This window comes from Suricata suricatta, chromosome 17 (assembly GCF_006229205.1).
Source record: "Suricata suricatta isolate VVHF042 chromosome 17, meerkat_22Aug2017_6uvM2_HiC, whole genome shotgun sequence".
NCBI lineage: Eukaryota > Metazoa > Chordata > Mammalia > Carnivora > Herpestidae > Suricata > Suricata suricatta.
The window spans coordinates 11962363-11980943 of NC_043716.1; the positions used below are offsets into that span (position 1 = coordinate 11962363).

The 18581-nt window shown below is 54.5% G+C and overlaps 1 protein-coding gene across 7 annotated transcripts in view; it reads left to right on the plus strand.

The window, feature by feature from the left end:
• The window catches only part of ATP2A3 (ATPase sarcoplasmic/endoplasmic reticulum Ca2+ transporting 3), a 33933-nt gene that overhangs the window by 6872 nt on the left and 8480 nt on the right, over positions 1-18581 (plus strand). For 5 of the 7 annotated variants that reach the window (XM_029929319.1, XM_029929321.1, XM_029929322.1 and 2 more), the window contains exons 2-17: positions 3056-3073; positions 3335-3417; positions 5084-5188; positions 5352-5490; positions 5780-5860; positions 5955-6040; positions 7619-8083; positions 9659-9747; positions 9914-10016; positions 11253-11384; positions 11778-11903; positions 13051-13269; positions 13373-13708; positions 15485-15705; positions 16595-16797; positions 17392-17477. In XM_029929319.1, the coding sequence (XP_029785179.1) occupies positions 3056-3073; positions 3335-3417; positions 5084-5188; positions 5352-5490; positions 5780-5860; positions 5955-6040; positions 7619-8083; positions 9659-9747; positions 9914-10016; positions 11253-11384; positions 11778-11903; positions 13051-13269; positions 13373-13708; positions 15485-15705; positions 16595-16797; positions 17392-17477 (2492 nt within the window). Of the gene's footprint in view, positions 1-2740; positions 2910-3055; positions 3074-3334; positions 3418-5083; positions 5189-5351; positions 5491-5779; positions 5861-5954; positions 6041-7618; positions 8084-9658; positions 9748-9913; positions 10017-11252; positions 11385-11777; positions 11904-13050; positions 13270-13372; positions 13709-15484; positions 15706-16594; positions 16798-17391; positions 17478-18581 lie in introns of those variants that run through there. The other 2 variants (XM_029929325.1, XM_029929324.1) reach the window with 2 other exon arrangements.

The following is an 18581-nucleotide window of genomic DNA, read 5'->3' on the forward strand; positions in this document are numbered from 1 at the left end:
GGGGGCGGGGGGGGGGTGAGCTAGTCAATGGAATGAGGGTACCCAGCCTAACAATCGCGACACAGGACGCCAACTTTTTCAGGTGACTTTGGCGAAGAAAGGCAGTGCCCCAGGGGTGGGAAGGCAGAGCAGCTTAGGAGTTAGTGCAGGAGGCACCGAACAGGGTTCAAGAGCCAGACTACCCGAGGTTAAAATCTTTTTGTTTATTTATTTTTGAGAGAGAGAGAGTGTGTGTGAGCGGGGGAGGGGCAGAGAAAGAGAGAGAGAGAGAGAGCGCGCGAGACAGAATCCAAAGCAGGCTCCAGGCTCTGAGCTGTCGGCATGCAGCCTGACGCGGGGCTCCAACTCACAATCGGTGAGATCATGACCGGAGCCGAAGTCAGATGGTTAACCGACGGAGCCACCCAGGCGCCCCTGCACTACCCATGTTTAAAGTTATCACTTCGCAGCTGTGTGACCATTAAGTCGTCATTCAACCTCTCTGTGCTTCAGTTATCTACTCTGTAAAATGGGAATACTAATTGTATCTTCTTTCTCGGGTTGTTTGAGAATCACCAGAGTGTTAATCCCAAGAGGATGCATGGCATGTGGCACGCTCAACACTAACAATTCCGCTATACTTATGCTGTCTGTGGAGTACCTTCTTGTACGCTCAGCGTCTGGTACCCACCCCATTCACCTCTGCACTTGGCACACTGCTTGGTACGTAGTAGGTGCTCAGGAAATGTGGTTCTTATTAATGTTAATAATGACAATGATCCTTCCAGCAGCCCTTCAGGGTGTGGGTGGGTACCCCATCTTCCAAAGAGGCTGAGGATCCTACAGGGAGGCAGCTGCTAAGGCAAGACCAGAAGCTTGTGCATTGCATGTGTGGGAATGGGCAGGGCATTCTGTGACCTCATGGCTGGCTGAACGTCCCCCAAGGTCAGTGGGTAGGTTAGAAGGGGAACCTTGAGGCCAGGTCTGGGGAGAAGGGGGTATTGGTCAGGATTGGCTAGGTTATGCTAAGTAACAAACCCCATGTCCCAGTAGCTTAAAACACTACAGGTCATTTTTTGCTCATGCTGTAGATCTGTAGGTCAGGGACAGGTCATCTGGGAGCTTCGCGTCTCCTGTACTCTGTGATTCTGATTCCCAGAGTGGACACCATCTGACAGGTTGCTGGTTGCTGTAGCAGAGGGACAGGGAGCTCCGGATCTTCACTGCCCAGCGCTATAGCCACTCGCCTTGTTTCGCTATTTAAATTTAAAAGAATGAAAATTATGTATAATTTACAATTCAGCTATTCAGTGCTCAAGAGCTACATGTGGTTAGTGGCTACTGTATGGGACAGTGCGGCTAGAGGACACTTCCGTCATTACAGGAAGTTCCACCTGATAGTGGCCTTCTAAATAGAGCGTCTCCTGCCGCCAACTTAATGCTCCTGCCCAGAACTAACGTGCATCCTTCTTTCTGTAACCTGCACAAGGGCCAGGAAGTGCAGTCATACTATGTGCCCACAGGTGGGGGAGAATCCAAAGTATATGGGGAACAAATGACCACCGAAGCGTGGATCCTGAGTCGGATGTTGGGTTGTAGAGCAGGAGGGAGAACTTGGCAGGTGACCCAGGCAGGCAGAGGGCAATTTGGGGAAACTCAAGCTGGTTCGTGTGGCCTGTGACATGCCTCCCAACCCCATGCCTTGACCCTGCCCAGAAAAAATGCCCTAAGGAGTATGGTGGCCTAAGGGCTAGATGCCTGACAGAGGGAGGGGTGAGGGACACCGCAGGAGGGATTTGGGTTTCTTTGGTCAGGAACCCTGAACATACCCACAGAGGTGAGGGGTTCGGGAGTCTCCTGAGGGAAGCACAGCAGAAGCAGGCTGATGTGTGCCATGAGGTTGGAAGTGTTCTGTGCCGAGTCTGGGACATGGCAGACATGACCTATAAAGGACCCTGCTGGATTGGAGAATTGGCCCAGAAAACCAGGCCTGGCCCTCCCCCTGCCTTTCCTGTTCACTTCAGCTAAATAGATCAGAAGGAGAAAGTCTGTTTGATTTTAATCTCAATGCAGGACACTGGAGATTACATTTTCCACGGAAAATGTCAGCTGTTGCCTAAAATAGGACTAGGGAGAAAATGCTAGAAAACGTATTTTTAGGTTATATATTTCCCTCCTGGATTTCTGCAGCCCAGTGCTGCTGGATACGCTCCATAGTTCCGCTGCCAGGTGCCCTGGATCCTCCGAACAGGTGGGCTGGGGTGAGGGCTCCCACAGGGAAAAGGTTTGCGGGTACTTGAGCTAAAAACAGGTGGACAGCTGCAAGGACCTGGGCCGCGAAGGAGGAAAAGGAAGAGAGAGCCAGCCTAGGGCAGAACCTCAGAGTCCGATCTTCATGGAGCTTGCCCAGAGTGGCGGGGTGGGGAGGGGACTAGGGGCGACTCCGCCTCTAGGAACGGGACCATGGCAGGGTTACGCACTGCGTGGGTGCCGGCTGCTGAGGTTGTATCCAAGGGAACCCTCCGTAGAGTGGGACTCAGCACGCTGGCTGAGACCTTGTGCCAGTGCTCCCAGAGGAGCGGGTAGGTCAGAGGTAGCCTGAGCTTCACTCAAGTAAAATTTTAAATTTTACTTAATTTTCATTCATTTACATTTGAGGGAAGGGCTACCTTGCCATGGCCGTGCGGGACACTGAACGGGATCGGGCAGCCATCTGAGAAGGAGCAGTGGAGGAGAGCTGTCGACTCACTGGTGACCTGGGGGTGCCTTCTCTTCAACAGTTTGCTCAGTTGCTCTGTGCAGTGGAAGAGGGTCTAGCAGGGCCATCCCTGCTCTGAACTTGTCCCAGCAGGAGCCGTGCCATAGCAGATCTTCCTTCCGAGGGGAGGAATGGAGGCCCCTGCACTCAGACCATCCACTCTGTGACCTCAGTGAGCTGTGGGGACATGTCTCGATCGTCATGGTGGCCTGGGTGGGCGTAGTGGGAAGGGACTGCTGAGACTCCTCCATGGCCCCACTGCATAACCCAGTTATCTCTTGTCTCCTCACGGCTCCTGTGACCGCCTGGATCCCACAGAGCTCCCAACTGAGGAAGGTAAGACTTGGACCAGGGTGGGCTGCAGAGCGAGGACCATTCACTGTCAGATTGTGTCCTTCCCTTTCCCCAACAGACTGACGCTTTGCTGAGTGGGCCCCCCGCCCCATATCTCCCGCCTGTGCCTCTAGGGCCTCAGGCTCTCAACTTTTGAATGGTAGGGAGGGAGTGGGCCAGGGGGTCTCTGAGGCGGTCCCAGCTCTGAATGGGGGAAAGTCACGGGTAAGGGACCCAGGCTTCACATAGTGCTCCGGTTCTCAGGGAAGTCCCTGTGGGAGCTGGTGCTGGAGCAGTTTGAAGACCTCCTGGTGCGCATCCTGCTGTTGGCTGCCCTGGTCTCCTTCGTAAGTAAGGCCCCCAGCCCACAGCATCGGTCTGCCCGGAAGGGAGAGCCAGGTTGGGGCAGTGCTCAGAGGCCCAGGCTCTGAACCACAGGTCTGTCCTCTCGGCCATGGGCCTCCCTGGACCCCTACACAGCTCTTGCGTTGCTCAGACTTCAGCTTCCCTCAAAGCCTGCCTCCCCCAGCCTCTGCTGGATTCCTGGCTCCCATTTGTCCCCTTCTACTCTGGCTGTCAGAGTGAGCTTTCAGAAGCACAAGTCTTCCTGTTTTGTGGCAGCATTTCTCAGCCTCTGCATTATCAACATTTTAGACCAAATAATTCTTTGTTACGGGGGCTGTCCTGTGCATTGGAGAATATTGAGCAGCATCCCTGCCCTCTCCCCACCAGAAGCCCGCAGTACTCCCCGGGTGCAACCATCAAATGTCTCTAGTTGGTTAAACAGCTGACTCTGGTTTCAGCTCAAGTCATAATGTCACAGGTTCGTGGGATCAAGCCCCACACTGGGCTCTGTGCTGACAGCATGGAGCCTGTTTGGGATTCTTTCTCTCCCCACCCCCCACCCCACCAGCTCTCCCTCCTCATGCACACGCTCTGTCTCTCAAAATAAATAAATAAAACATTAAGAAAAAAAAAGTCTCCAGACGTTGCCAAATTATCCCTGGTGCAGAGTGCTGGCCATGGTTCCCAGTGCCCCGCAGAAGACGTTGGGCCTTAACCTCTTACAGCTTCTCCGTGGCTGCTTCTGCCTTTAGTCTTCCCTTATTTTCACTGCCTGAAACCCTCCTGGACCATAGGGCCAGGGGGCCAGGGTGGAGCTGTGGGGTGGGGAGGGCGGGCAGCGATTGTCACTGCTGGCGGAGCAGCAGACACCCAAGGGTAATGCAGGGAAGTGGCCCCCCTGGGAGCGGACACGGTGCCTGCCCTTGGCCCTGTGCCCAGCAGCCTGGGAGGTGACCTCACGTAGGTAACATGGAGTGCGGTGCGGCAGCGGCCCAGCAGGCTGTATCTGGCCTTCCTGGCAACTGTCCTTGCGGAAACTGAGGACTCCTACGGAGAATAAAACCCTATCCTTGCAGGTGCCTACAACGGCTTAGCCAAAAGGGTTCTGGGACCCCTCCACGGTACAGATGGACACACTGAGACCCGTGGAGGGGAGTGACTTTACCCACTTGGGCCAAGCGGTGGAAATGGGACTTTAACCGGGTCTTCTGCCCCAGGCCTGGCTCTGACTGGAATTACGCTTCTCTGGCCAGTGGATTTCAAGCATGACCTGCAATAGCATCACCAGGGTTTGTTCAAACATAGACTGCTGGGGCCTCCCCGCAGAGTTCCTGACTCAGGAGGACTGAGACACACCCTGAGACTTGCATTTCTAACAAGTTCCCAGATGCTGCTGCGGCCGCCAGCCTGGCATCACACTTGGAGCACCACAGCTGGGCCGGCCCTTGTCCTGGAAGTCGGCTGTGTGGGGTGTGGGCCATGGCAGTCACTATCTGCAGGAGCTAAGTGTTCTACGCCAGAGCCTCAGAGCAGCCCTCCAAGCCCAGGGCACCCCAGGGGTATCTCTCCCAAAGCAGGAGAGCAGAGAGGAGATCCAGGGTGTTGAGGAAATGGTGAGCAGACCCTGGCGCACAGCGTAGCCCCAACTCACTAACTCTGACTCCACAGGTCCTGGCCTGCTTTGAGGAGGGCGAGGAGACCACAACGGCCTTCGTGGAGCCCCTGGTCATCATGCTGATCCTCGTGGCCAATGCCATCGTGGGCGTATGGCAGGTGGGAGGCAGAGGGGGACCGGACCCTGGGATGTCCTAGCTGCTGGATGTGACCGTGTTAGAGTTCTGCAGGTCCTTCTGCTTCTGGGTCTAACCCAGGCCCCAAGGGTGTTATTGCAAGGGGTCAGTGGGAACAGACCACTCCCGTGCCTTGTGTTCTGCAGGAACGCAACGCTGAGAGTGCCATTGAGGCCCTGAAGGAGTATGAGCCTGAGATGGGGAAGGTGATCCGCTCAGACCGCATGGGTGTGCAGAGGATCCGCGCCCGGGACATCGTCCCTGGAGACATCGTGGAGGTAGCAGGTACATTGGGGGCTTTTTTTTCATTATGTGATGTGGTGAGCCCATCCCTCTCTGGGTCCCCAATTTTCTGGCTGTATATACAGAGCGGGGTAGCCACCCAAGCCACTGAGGGTAGTTTGGATCCCTCCAGAACTCTGGCCAAAACTCTGTTGGACAGATATGGAGACCATAGGCCAGGGAGCACCCCTATCTCAGGGATCACAGCCCTGGCCTCTCAGCCCTAGCCTTGCTTCCTGGCTTTGCTGGGGGTGGTGCCCAAAGCCACACTCAGCCAACCCTCTCCCCACAGTGGGAGACAAAGTGCCCGCCGACCTCCGCCTCATCGAGATCAAGTCCACCACTCTGAGAGTGGACCAGTCCATCTTGACAGGTGAGGCCTGGAAGCTGGGGCAGAGCAGGGGCTAGGTCAGCGGATGGGGGTGTCTTCATGGAGGGGTCTCATTTCTCATTCATTCCACAACCAGGGGAATCCGTGTCTGTGACCAAACACACAGATGCTATCCTGGATCCTAGAGCTGTGAACCAGGACAAGAAGAACATGCTGTTCTCTGTAAGTCCCTGGGATGGCTGGGGCCTTTGGACACTGATAATAAAAACAGTTACACTTAAAGGAATCAGTTAAAGCCCTACAAAAAGAACCTCATTGATTATTGACAATATGTACAAATTTATAATAGTAGTGATAGCTTGTGTTTAGCGAAGGCTGTGTTCCTGGCACTGTTCTAAGCACTTTATGTGTATTTACTCCTCACATTGCTTTTGAAATGAGTATTCTTGTTCTTCATCTTTTCTAGCAAGGAAACAGGCACAGAGAGGGTAAGTAAATTGCCTGAGGTCACACAGTCAGTGAATGGCAGAGCTGGGATGTGAACTCAGACGCTCTGAGTCTAGAGCTTTTCCTCTTACCTGCTAGGCTTTATCCTGCCTTAGTCTGTAGAGGGACAGAGCTAGCCTATAATCACCCACTGGAGACTCCTCTAGAGAGAAGATGGTTGCTGACGTGGTGGAGGTTGGCAGAAACAGTTCATCTCTCAGATGGGAAAACCGACCCCCTAAGGCAAGGTGCCAGGGCCCAGTGGCTCGATTCAGGGAGAGTGGTGGGTTTAGCCATGGTGGGAATGATATGGCCCTGTGGCCTCAGAGGTATGTAACCAGCGATGGCTACCGGCTTCCCAGAAAGCCAGAAGCTGAACACAGAAGCCACGATAGGTCAGGCCATTTGGCCATCTCCCAGGGCACCAAGTTATAAGGCTAGAAAACGTCCCCAGAAGTGAACAGAAATGGAGAACGCAATATTGACTCACAGTTCTTAAGAACCACCTGCCTAGATGCCTGGGAGCCTCGGACAGGCTGCTTCGAGGGGGGGAGGGACTCTGCAAGGCAGCCTCCAGCATCACTGTCCCTGTCACTAAGCAGCCTTGTAAGGTGCCTGCTCTGGCTAGCTGCCGGTCATGTCCTTCGCCGAGGGGCCTGCAAGTTGGGGGGGGGGGGTTGGGAGAGTGGAAGCTGCATTCGAGAGAAGGACAAGAGACAAGAAACCGAGGTTGTCCCCAACACGTACCGTTTGTCCAGCCTCAGCACGGGGCACCTGTCTGAGGGTTATTAGCCTCCTCAGAGCAGCTCCCTTGTTGTCTTTTATAAAAGAGGACACAGAAGCTAGCTGGCCTTTACATCAGGACTTCAGGATTGTTCCAGGGCCCTGGGAGTGGAGGAACTTAAACTCCTCTTCTGGATTCTTCAGTAATTATTTACAGATTATTTACCCAGGATCACAGTTAGCTTTGGCACTCCTACGTGGCAACATTGGTTTTTTTATGAGTCGCATTTTGATGGATCATGTTGTGCTGTGCTGGTTGATCATATCGTCAATATTGGCCCGGTGCTTCCCCATGCTAGGCACTGGGGATATGGTGCTGAACCAAGTCCTTGCCTTCACAGGGCTGACACTGTCATGAGGATGACAGGGATAGCTTGGTACTGCATAGCTGCATAAGTCTGGGAGCACTAAGTGACTTGGAGAAAAAGAGCCACGTAGGGGGATAAGAACTTTGCCGCAGCCGGAAGGAGTCAGGAGTCCTGGGCCCTAACCGGGGTGCTAAGCAGCCCTTCTCATCTGTCCCTTGGCCAGGGTACCAACATCGCATCAGGCAAGGCACTGGGGGTGGCGGTGGCCACAGGCCTGCACACAGAGCTGGGTAAGATCCGCAGTCAGATGGCGGCAGTGGAGCCGGAGCGGACACCACTGCAGCACAAGCTGGACGAGTTTGGGCGGCAGCTGTCCCGTGCCATCTCTGTGATCTGTGTGGCCGTGTGGGTCATCAACATCAGCCACTTCGCTGACCCAGCCCATGGTGGCTCGTGGCTCCGTGGTGCCGTCTACTACTTCAAGATTGCCGTGGCCCTCGCTGTGGCTGCCATCCCTGAGGGCCTCCCAGCTGTCATAACTACATGCCTGGCTCTGGGCACACGGCGCATGGCCCGCAAGAACGCCATCGTGCGGAGTCTGCCCTCTGTGGAGACCCTGGGCTGCACCTCGGTCATCTGCTCCGACAAGACGGGCACACTCACCACCAATCAGATGTCTGTGTGCCGGGTGAGTGGCTGAGCCAGCGTGGGGGCCCCGCTGGTGTGCTGGGTTGTGCTCAGCGGGCTGAATTTCCTCTTTGGGCTGCCCCCTCACTGCCCTTTGGCCCTGGGTGGAGGAGAGAGCCTGTGGGTTGCCTCACGGTGGGGAGCAGATCCAGGTTTTCATGGGGCAGAGCAGCAAAGTCTGGCTGGACATGAGCCACTAGGACCCACATGTCACCGTGGCAGGCCATTGCCTGTCTATGAAGCTCAGTTTCTTCATCTGCGGTTTGGGTTTGCTGTGGGAGACAAACATAAGGACCGTGGGAGAGGGTCAAGTACAGCCTTGGCATCTGATCCAGGTTCTATCGTGCCCCACTGTGACTCTGCAGTCAGTGCCTGTCACCAGATATGCCAGCTCCAGTGACCTGGGAAGGGTCAGGGCAAGAATTATTCATTTCCTGGCACTCAGTCCCAGATCCTGGGCTTGCTGCCTGCATGCTCCAGGGATTCTGGCTGTGACTCCAGCAGGCCCACGGGGCAGAGGGGTAGGAGGGGTCATGGTGAAGGTTGTGGGTTTCCCACCCCTCTCAGATTCTCCCATCTCCCTTCTCCCACCTCTGTTCCATCATCTGCCCCCTGGGAAACTCAGGCTCTGTATCTGAGAGCTTGAAGCCCCTCAGAGGTTGCCACAGGAGAAGGGACACCGGCAAGCTTTACATCCTGAGGCCCCTGACCTTCAAAATCTCTAGTAGGACTTCATTTGAACAGAGGGTTCCTTGACTGAAATAAAGATTTGAAACATACACTGTGGGGAAGTGGTGGAGCCTGCACATGCTGGATGGGGGGAGGGAGGTGCTGAGAAATGACTTCTCAGGAGCTATGCTGGCTGGAGGGCTGCCCCTAAGAGCAGGGAGGAGAGCTCAAAGGAAGGGACATTTGTTGAGCACCCACTGGGTGCTGAGCTGGCCATTGGCTTGGGAATGTACAGCAAGGCAGTTGCCAGAGAGCTAGAGCTCTCCCTGGCAGAGCTGGCTGACAGACAAGAAAATGGGCTGCCCTGGGAGGGGTGAACCCCTTGACCCTGAGGTGCACAGCTAGGGGCTAGGTGACCCTGCAAGCCCCGTAGGCCAGAGCGCACTGTCTGGGACCACCTTTGGGCAGGAGGGTCTGTGCCTCAGAGCTGGTGTGGGGCTCCTCCTTTGGAGGCCAGGAACTCATCCCTTCAAAGGGAAATGAGGGGTAGCTATAGTGTGACCCCTCTCTTCTCCCATTACCAGTGGAGAAACTAAAGCTCAGGGTCTCAGCCAAGACTCGCATAACAAAATGGGCAAGGACCCAGGCTTTCTGCCGCATCTCAGGGCTCCATCCAGAACATTGAACGATCGATCAGGCATAAACCCGTCAGACGTCCAGAGCAGAGGCCCTGCCTCAGCCTGAACCCCGCCCTGAACACTGTACCTCTCCAGACCTTGGCAGGAGGGAAGGCCACTGGCTTCTTTGGGGGCTCAGACAACCCCACCCTGGTGTCAGCCTTCATTCACACGGGCTGCCCAAGGAGAAGAGGTGAGGGCTTGCCTGAGCATGCTTCTGCGCTCCCCAGATGTTCGTGGTAGCCGAGGCCGAAGCAAGCTCCTGCCGTCTGCACGAGTTCACCATCTCTGGCACCACTTACGCCCCGGAGGGCGAAGTGTGAGTGCCGGGCGAGGGAGAGTGGGTGGCGTGGTGTTCTGGGGAGCCGGCTACACTGGGGGCGCAGAGTTGTCAGTGGGCGGGGCTTCCCGGGGGCGGGATCAAGAGGCCGTGCGGCTCCCAGGGACCAGGCCAAACGCCCTGGTGCTGAGACCCAGCCCCACAGGAGGCAGGCGGAGCAGCTTGTGCGCTGTGGGCAGTTCGATGGGCTGGTGGAGCTGGCGACAATCTGTGCCCTGTGCAACGACTCAGCGCTGGACTACAATGAGGTGGGCTCCAGCTCCCTTTTGTGACCTCACTAGTGTCCAGGTGCCCAGGGCAGACACTTCTCTAAGAGTCTCAGAAGTCCCAGGGTTGGCAGTCCTTTCCCCTTTGGAGTGCCATACCCCAGGGGCACTGCCGTCCCTGCACAACCCTCAGTGCCTTTCCTTCCTTAGACTGGCTTTAGAACCTGTGCCCTAAGTGCCTGAGGGCTCTTGGACTGTGAGGGACCGTAATGTAGGGACTGTAGTGCCAAGGTGTCTAGAAGAGGACATTTGGGAAGCAGCGCGAGGGAGGGTGTTTAAAGTAGAAGGCACAGCCCAGAAAAGGCCCACATGTCATAACAGCCTGATGTGATGTAGGCATTGAATGCCCTTGAGTGCAGCTAGAGCCAAAGGATGGAACATGCAGGAAGGTACTCCTACCTGAGGGAAGGACTTGACCACACCCAGCCAGGTCCCTTGACAAGCTGAGGACAGTAGAGAGCCCCAAACGGTTTTGAGCAGAAGAATGATATGGTCAGATTTGCACTTAGGAAAGATCCGGCTTCTGTCTGAAGGATGGAACAGATAGGGCAAGCCTGGATTCTGGAAACCCTGTGTGGTCCTCCAGGTCAGAGAGATGTTGGCTAGGGCTTCGGAGAAAGGGGAGAAGGCATAGGCTAGAGAGAGATTTAGGACCCAAAAATCCTGGGACTTGGTGACTGGTTAGGAGAAAGAGGGCGAGGATAGCTCCTGGCTGCTGTCCTGGCTGGGACTGCCACTGGAGTGGCCAGTGTAGGGAGAAGGGGAGGTGGCCTGAGGGTCAGTAGGGAGCCAAGTCCAACCGGCAGCTTGAGTTTGGTGGAAAGGTCACTGGAAGGCTGGGCACTGGAAGTCAAGCACATGAGAGGTGGGGAAACAAGGAGCGTAGGAGGCCTCAGGGAGAGATGGGAAGGAAGAAGCAGGGCCCAACAGCAGGGTTTACACAGAGGAATCTGGGGAAGGAGACCGAGAAGGAGCACACGGAAGGTGAGGTGGGTGGTGGGGAGGATACATGTTCACTGATGTCAGGGGCGGGTCAGAGGGGAAGGGAAGCATCAGTGCTGGGCGCACCCAGACCTCATGTCAGCTGGGCTGGGAAGGGCCCACGGGCCTGATGCAGAGGAGGTTAAAGGTGACTGGCAAGGGCGCTCTAGGGGTCAGGGAGTGAGTGGGAGGTGAGGCTTTCTTGCTCTTCACGCCCTGTACTCTGGACCCCACCAGGCTAAGGGCATATATGAGAAGGTGGGAGAAGCCACAGAAACGGCCCTGACTTGCCTGGTGGAGAAAATGAACGTGTTTGACACTGACCTCCAGGCCCTGTCCCGGGTAGAACGAGCCAGTGCCTGCAATGCGGTGAGTAGAATGAGGCTCTGGCCACAGGCCTCGTAGCTGGGGCTTCTGGGCATCTAGAGATGGAAGCGAGGAGGACAAAGTCATGGAGGCTTCTGGGAGGAGGAGGGACTTCCGACGTTAATTAGAGTTGGCTAGGGAGAAGAGAGAGGAAAAGACAGTGTGGGTGAGGATTCAGAGTTGGGAAATGCATAGCATGGTCAGGAAGTGGCAACCGTTTGGCGTTTGTTTCTCAGGCTGGAGAGGTGGCTGGGGGCTTCCAGGGCCAGGGTCAGAGGAGGATAGACACCGTCCCACAGGGAGCAGGAGGCTCTTTGTAGGATCAGGCAGCTAGAAAGAAGGCAGTGAGACTCGCTGGCTCCACCTCTCACATCCAGACCCTCCTGGGCCCCATAGGTCATCAAGCAGCTGATGCGGAAGGAGTTTACTTTGGAGTTCTCCCGAGACCGGAAGTCCATGTCCGTGTACTGCACGCCCACTCGGCCTGGCCTGGCGGCCCAGAGCAGCAAGATGTTTGTGAAGGTGAGGTCTGCCCCACTGGCCTGCAGCCTCTGCACCGGGGGAGTCCCTGGGAGATCCGATCTCCAGTCCTCTAAAGAGCCAGTGACGGCAGCTGTGGAAGAACAAGGGAGGCGTGAGGCCCACTGTCAAAGCAGTGAACCCAGAACGAGGGTGCTCAGCCTGCCATGGGGCACAGGAGGCAGGATCTGGTCTTGGTGGAGACAAAGGCAGGGCCAGGCACCAAGGCCTGCCCCGCACCATGGTCCCAGCTCTGGGCTGAGAGGCACTGACTTGCCACATGACCTTGGGGTCACCTATGCTCTCCCATGGGCCTCAGTCTCCCCAACCAAAAGGTAGGATCAAACTGGAAGGTCTCGGAAGCCTTTTACCTCTGATGAGGGGCATTGAGGTAGTTGGTGCCCATGTTTGGTGCTTCATGTTTTGGCAACTGAGTCCTAGGGAGGGAGGTCTCCCATCCTGACTTCTGCCCATAGCACCACCTGTCACTGCTTTTCAACCTAAAGTAGGAATCACAGCCCTAACTTCACGCTGAAGCAGAAGTTTTAACTCTTTTTGAAATGAAAAGGCTTCTGTATTCGGATCTCAGGCCACTTTGAAAACAGCATTTGGAGTGCCCATGGGGGAGCAGGAGAAGGCATGATGAAGGGCTCAGAAGCTATTCCCAGGCCCAGCTGAGACCCCAAGACTACTGAGGAGCCTGTCACCCTTGTCACATTTTCCCAGGGCCACACCCACCACCCCTCAAAACGGCTGTCTGGTCCCCAGGCACACCTCCTGTCGTTGAACCCCTTACAGAGTTGGGATCCCAGTAGCACCAGGTTGGCAGGAAGGCAGGGCATGTAGGACGTTGCCAATCCTATTCCCACCCCGCCCCCGGATGCTATAGCAGAACTTTTCAGCTTTGGGTTGGTGGGGAGAGGGGGCCACCCCATGGGCAACCACTACCCCGCATTCCTTTTGGATTTCTCCAAGTAGGGCCCACTTGGTTCCCATTCTGAGCTTTCAGAGAATGGAGTCTGGTCCATACCTTGCTGTATGTCCCCTTGGATGGCCTTTTCCCCTTTCTGGGCCTCATCTTCCTCTGTTGGGCAAGAGGGAAAGGAGGGGTCCTAACTGACAGTTACCTCTCCCCTCTCCCATGATGCAGGGGGCTCCTGAGAGTGTGATTGAGCGCTGTAGCTCAGTCCGAGTAGGAAGCCGCACAGTACCCCTGAACACCACCTCCAGGGAGCAGATCCTGGCCAAGATCCGGGATTGGGGCTCTGGCTCAGACATGCTGCGTTGCCTGGCACTGGCCACTCGGGATGCACCCCCAAGGAAGGAGGACATGCAGCTGGAGGACTGCAGCAAGTTTGTGCAGTACGAGGTGGGTGCCAGGGCAGGGCCCAGGGCTAGGAGCGTGTGTCTCCCTGCCAGGTAGCGGCTTGAGCGTGGGCCTAGGCCCACTTGCATCTGCGCCCTCCCTACAGATGGACCTGACTTTTGTGGGCTGCGTGGGCATGCTGGATCCTCCAAGGCCCGAGGTGGCTGCTTGCATCGCACGCTGCCACCGGGCTGGCATCCGTGTGGTCATGATCACGGGGGACAACAAAGGCACAGCTGTGGCCATCTGTCGGCGGCTCGGCATCTTCAAGGACACAGAGGATGTAGTGGGCAAGGCGTACACAGGGCGCGAATTCGATGACCTCAGCCCCGAGCAGCAGCGCCAGGCCTGCCGCACGGCATGCTGCTTTGCCCGTGTGGAACCTGCGCACAAGTCCCGAATCGTAGAGAACCTACAGTCCTTCAATGAGATCACCGCCATGGTGAGGCCACAAGATGGGAACCTCTTGGAGGTGCAGGAGTTGGGGGGCAGGGCAGTCACCATCCATAGATCTTGGAAAGAGCAACCCGTTCAACATTGGCCCCGCTTCATTCTTATTTTTTCCAGCATTTCATTACACAAAACCTCAAGCACAAAAAGAAATTAAAGTAGTTTTATAGTAAACACCGGTAATATCAATGATCTAGATTCTACCAGGAACATTCTAGTATATTTGCTTGGCACACACCTATCCATCTATCCATCCTTCATCCAGCTTTTCTTAAATAAATTTCCAAGTAAATTGCAGGCATCAGTACACTTCACCCTCATGTAACTTAGAATGCAGACTCTATCTAGACAGCAGCATTTCTTTGTGGTTCTATTTTTTTTTCCTTTTTGAGGTAAAACTTATATGCAATGAAATGCACAAGTCTTAAGCATATCCTTCATTTGATGTGTTTTGATAAATGCAGACACACCTTTGGGTTTCATCCAAACCCTTATCAAGATAAGGAACATAACCATGGAGACATGAAGTTCCCTCGTGCACCTTCCCCATCAGGACACTCTCCCACAACAGGCCATTTTCTACCATAGATTGTCCTAGATTTTCATAGGAATGGAATCATACAGTATGCACTCTTGTGTTTGCCTTCTTTCTTTTGAAATTTATCCATGTGGCTTGGGTATCAGTAGATGATTGCTTTTTTTTTTTTTTTTAAATCAGTGAGTAGCATTCCACTGTGAATATAACCTCAGTTTATTTATCCATTCACCTTTCAATGGACAATTTGTTTGGGCCCAGTTTTTGTTTTGTCTCATTCTAGATTACTGACCTGTTCATCAACACTCAACTGACTCTTGACCCCAGTGTCACCCCTGACCTGGCCTCTGTTGATCTCCAGCACCCAGTTCTTTACCATTACTTTAATGCTGACCGATCCAGTCTTGACCTTGATACTGAGCTGAGCACTAATCTTGACTTGACTACAATTGTAATTTGGTTCATGACTTTATTTTTGAACCTCATGTTGACTTGGTCCCTGACCTTGAACTTACTTGACCACCTAAATTTGAGTTTTACTTTTATCTCAATCCTAATATGGCCAGTGGTCTTGACTTGCACCCTGACATGATCTTTGACATTGACCTTGACCTCTAACCCAATACTTTATGTAGACCTTAACTTTAGCCTCTAATCTTCACCTTGACTGCAACTCCAACCTTGTCTGTGACAACTCCTGATGTGGGCCATAACCTTGATTTGGTCTTTGACTTTGACTTGACCTTTATCTTTGTCTAGTTTTAAGTTTTGACCCTGAGTCCAGTGTTGACCCTGACCTTCACCTTGGTTCCAACCTTTCCCTTAACTATAACACCTACCTGATCCTTTACCTGGGCCACAACCTTGACCTCAACCCTGACTTAACCTTAACTTCTACCTAACCTCAGCTTCATATTCTACACCACATCCAACCTGAATTTCATCTCCACCCTCATCAATCACCCACTCTCCTCCCCAAGTCCACCTCACCATCTTCTCTGGCCTTAGACTTGATCTTCTCTTCAAATTTGTTTTTGTCTGCAACCCTTGCCTTCCCCTTTAGTCTCATCCCCAGCCCAATATCTAAGCTCATTCTCAACCTCACCATTTGTTTTGTTCACCTGTCTGCCTCCTTAGGGACATCCTCTGAGCTTGGGGATAGGTTTAGTTGAGGGGAGTCAAGGAGGGGAAGAGAAGTTTCTCACCCATGGTCCTACCTCCCTTGGCCCCTAGACTGGAGATGGCGTGAATGATGCCCCAGCTCTGAAGAAAGCAGAGATTGGCATTGCCATGGGCTCTGGCACAGCTGTGGCCAAGTCAGCCGCCGAGATGGTGCTGTCAGATGACAATTTTGCCTCAATTGTGGCTGCGGTGGAGGAGGGCCGGGCCATCTACAACAACATGAAGCAATTCATCCGCTACCTCATCTCCTCCAATGTCGGCGAGGTTGTCTGGTGAGGCCATGCATTTCCTGTTCCCAGCCCTCTGGGCATCTTTCAGTCACTAAGGGAAAAGCCTGTTTCTGAGATGGGGCTCTAGGGATGGAGGGACACATGCCCTGCCCTGGCGGCAGCCTTCTGAGGCCTCACCTCAAGGAGGGCCAGGCCTCATCATTCCTTCAGAGGCCTTGGTGCACCACAGCCCCCAAGTAGGTGCCTAAAAGTCCCTGTCATCCCTCTAGCTCTAACCCCCACATTCACAGTTGCCAGGATGGGAGAACGGACCCGACTTTGGGGCAGTAATGTGTTCACATGTGTATGTGAGGGTGTGCACACAGTTGTATGCGAACACAACGTGTCAACTTGAGTGCAGGGTGTGTGTAGCCATGTGCATGTGTGCTCTGGTGCATCTTGAGGCTTAAGCAGAAGCATAGAGGATTTGTGCCAGCGTCTAACTTGCACACATTTAGTGTGAGAGATGCCTATAGGGGATGGTGAGCACATGTTTGTCTGGACACATGTGACTTCTGTCATCTCTGCTCGTCTGGCCAAGCATGTAGGTGTTTGGATGTGTTTGTGTGATTGTGTGACCTGTGCCGTTTTTGCTTCTGTCTGTAAACAGACATGTATGTGCTCAGGCATGCGTTGTCCACATGCGTGCATGCCCTAGACAGGAGTTATGGCCTAGGAGACCCCTAAAGTGCAGAACCGTCCAGGCTGCAGGGCTGAGGTCAGGAGACATGAGTGGCCCAGTGTGAAGCAGGGCCATCTATACCAAAGTCTCACTCGTGCACACACTGAGGGGGCTCCTGTGGGGACAGTAGGTGAGCATCCCAGCCTAGAGTGTGAGTAAGAGCTGCACCCTCCAGTTGCTGGGGACTAGAGCCTGTGACTCCGGTTCCAGCATCTTCCTCACGGCAATTCTGGGCCTGCCGGAAGCCCTGATCCCTGTGCAGCTGCTCTGGGTGAACCTGGTGACCGACGGCTTACCTGCCACCGCCCTGGGTTTCAACCCACCAGACCTGGACATCATGGAGAAGCTGCCCCGGAACCCTCGTGAAGCCCTCATCAGTGGCTGGCTCTTTTTTCGATACGTGGCTGTTGGAGGTGAGTGGGGCCCCAGCCCTCCTCGGTGGGGTTCCAGGAGCTTCCTGAGAGCTTCTATCAGGGATCCTTGCAAACTGCAGGCGGTATGATTCAGCCTGGCTTATGCCAAAGGAAGCCGTGTGGGTTTGTCTAATAGAAAATACTAGAGCATTCGTCAGGCGTGACTGGATCCAGGCCTCGGTATCACTGGCGTCCTTTGGCTCTGCCTCAGCTCCATCCGCGGGCAGGTGCCCCTCGGGATGGAAGCATGGCGGCTGCAGCTGTAGCCCTCACGTCTACTCCCTTACAACCCCCAGTTCGGCAGAAGAGACAGCTATCCCTCAGTCATGTGATCAGAGTCTCAGGCCTGTTCTTGGCCCACATTGGGCCACCTGCGTATCTCCTAGCCAGTCAGCACGGCCAGGGGGGTGGCAGATATTGATTACCAATCAGGGCCCACCACCGTCACCAAAGGTAGGCACTGCGAACCACATGGCTCGGAGAGGGAGAGGGTGGCTCCCTGACCGAAGCTCAGGGGATTTTTAGGAAGGGGAAGTGGATGCCAGAAAACCACAGCTCTCCACTATAGCCAGCTTCCTCCTGCCCTCCTTGCAGTGTACGTAGGCCTGGCCACGGTGGCTGCCGCCACCTGGTGGTTCCTATATGATGCCGAGGGACCTCACGTCACCTTCTACCAGCTGGTAAGCAAGGATGGCCAGGGTCTCTGTTGGGGTTATTTCTGAGGTAGAACTCACTGCCCAAGCTGTTGGAGCTCCAAGGGAAAGGGATGTGGAACTCCGTGGCTGGCCAATGGCTGTCCCTCCCTACTCCCATATACATAGACATTCAGAAGCCACTGGAAACCTAGAGATAGCAGCCCAGCCCCAGCGCCAGAGAAATGGTTACTGTTTCTCCCAATCATTTGGTTAAGGGGCTACCAAGGGACATAACTGCCCAGAAGTATTTTACCTTTATGACAGAACCCCCAAATAATAAGGGTTTAGAGATAGGACCCCTTCAATGTAGAACCCCAGATGGAGGGTCAATAAGGAGATGAAGAGGGGCGCCTGGGTGGCTCAGTTGGTTAAATGTCTGACTTCGGCTCAGTCATGATCTCACGGTTCATGGGTTCGAGCCCTACATCGGGCTCTGAGCTGACAGCTCAGAGCCTGGAGCCTGCTCCAGAGTCTGTGTCTCCCTGTCTCTCTGTCCCTCCCCCGCTCATGTTCTGTCTCTCTTTCCAAAATAAGTAAACGTTAAAATTGTTTTTAAAAATAAAGAGATTAAGAATGGAAGGAAGAATCTTCCAGGCTCTACCTCCCCCTCACCCCCATTACAACTTGCTTCTTGAGAAAGGAATCCACTGACCTCTTGAAGTCGCCTTGCTGGGACATGCCCGCCACAGGACTGGCTTAGCTCAGCACGGCTCTGGCAGCATGCAAGGAGACCCCTCAGCTTCTGTCTGTCAATCTGTCCCCCTGTCTGGGCATCCCTTTGCTTGAAAGAACCTTCGCAGAGAGTCTGGCAAAGCCAGGTTTGGATTTCTCGTGTAAAGCTGAGAGCTGCAGGCACTTGGGATCTTCTTCCTCTGAGAGTATCGGTCTTTGTTGCCTTCTTGGAGATAGAAGAGCTCAAAAGGCCGGACTCATTGCCCCGTCCTCCCTGAGGAGGCTCTGTGATTTCAGGCATTCTTGCAGTGTTCAATCTAGGTACAGTGAGCTCAGACGCTTTCCTTGTACCCACCAACCCTGAAGCTCGTGGGCTCTTCTTTCGGGCAGTAGTGCAGAGCACAGGCCCAGGCTTTC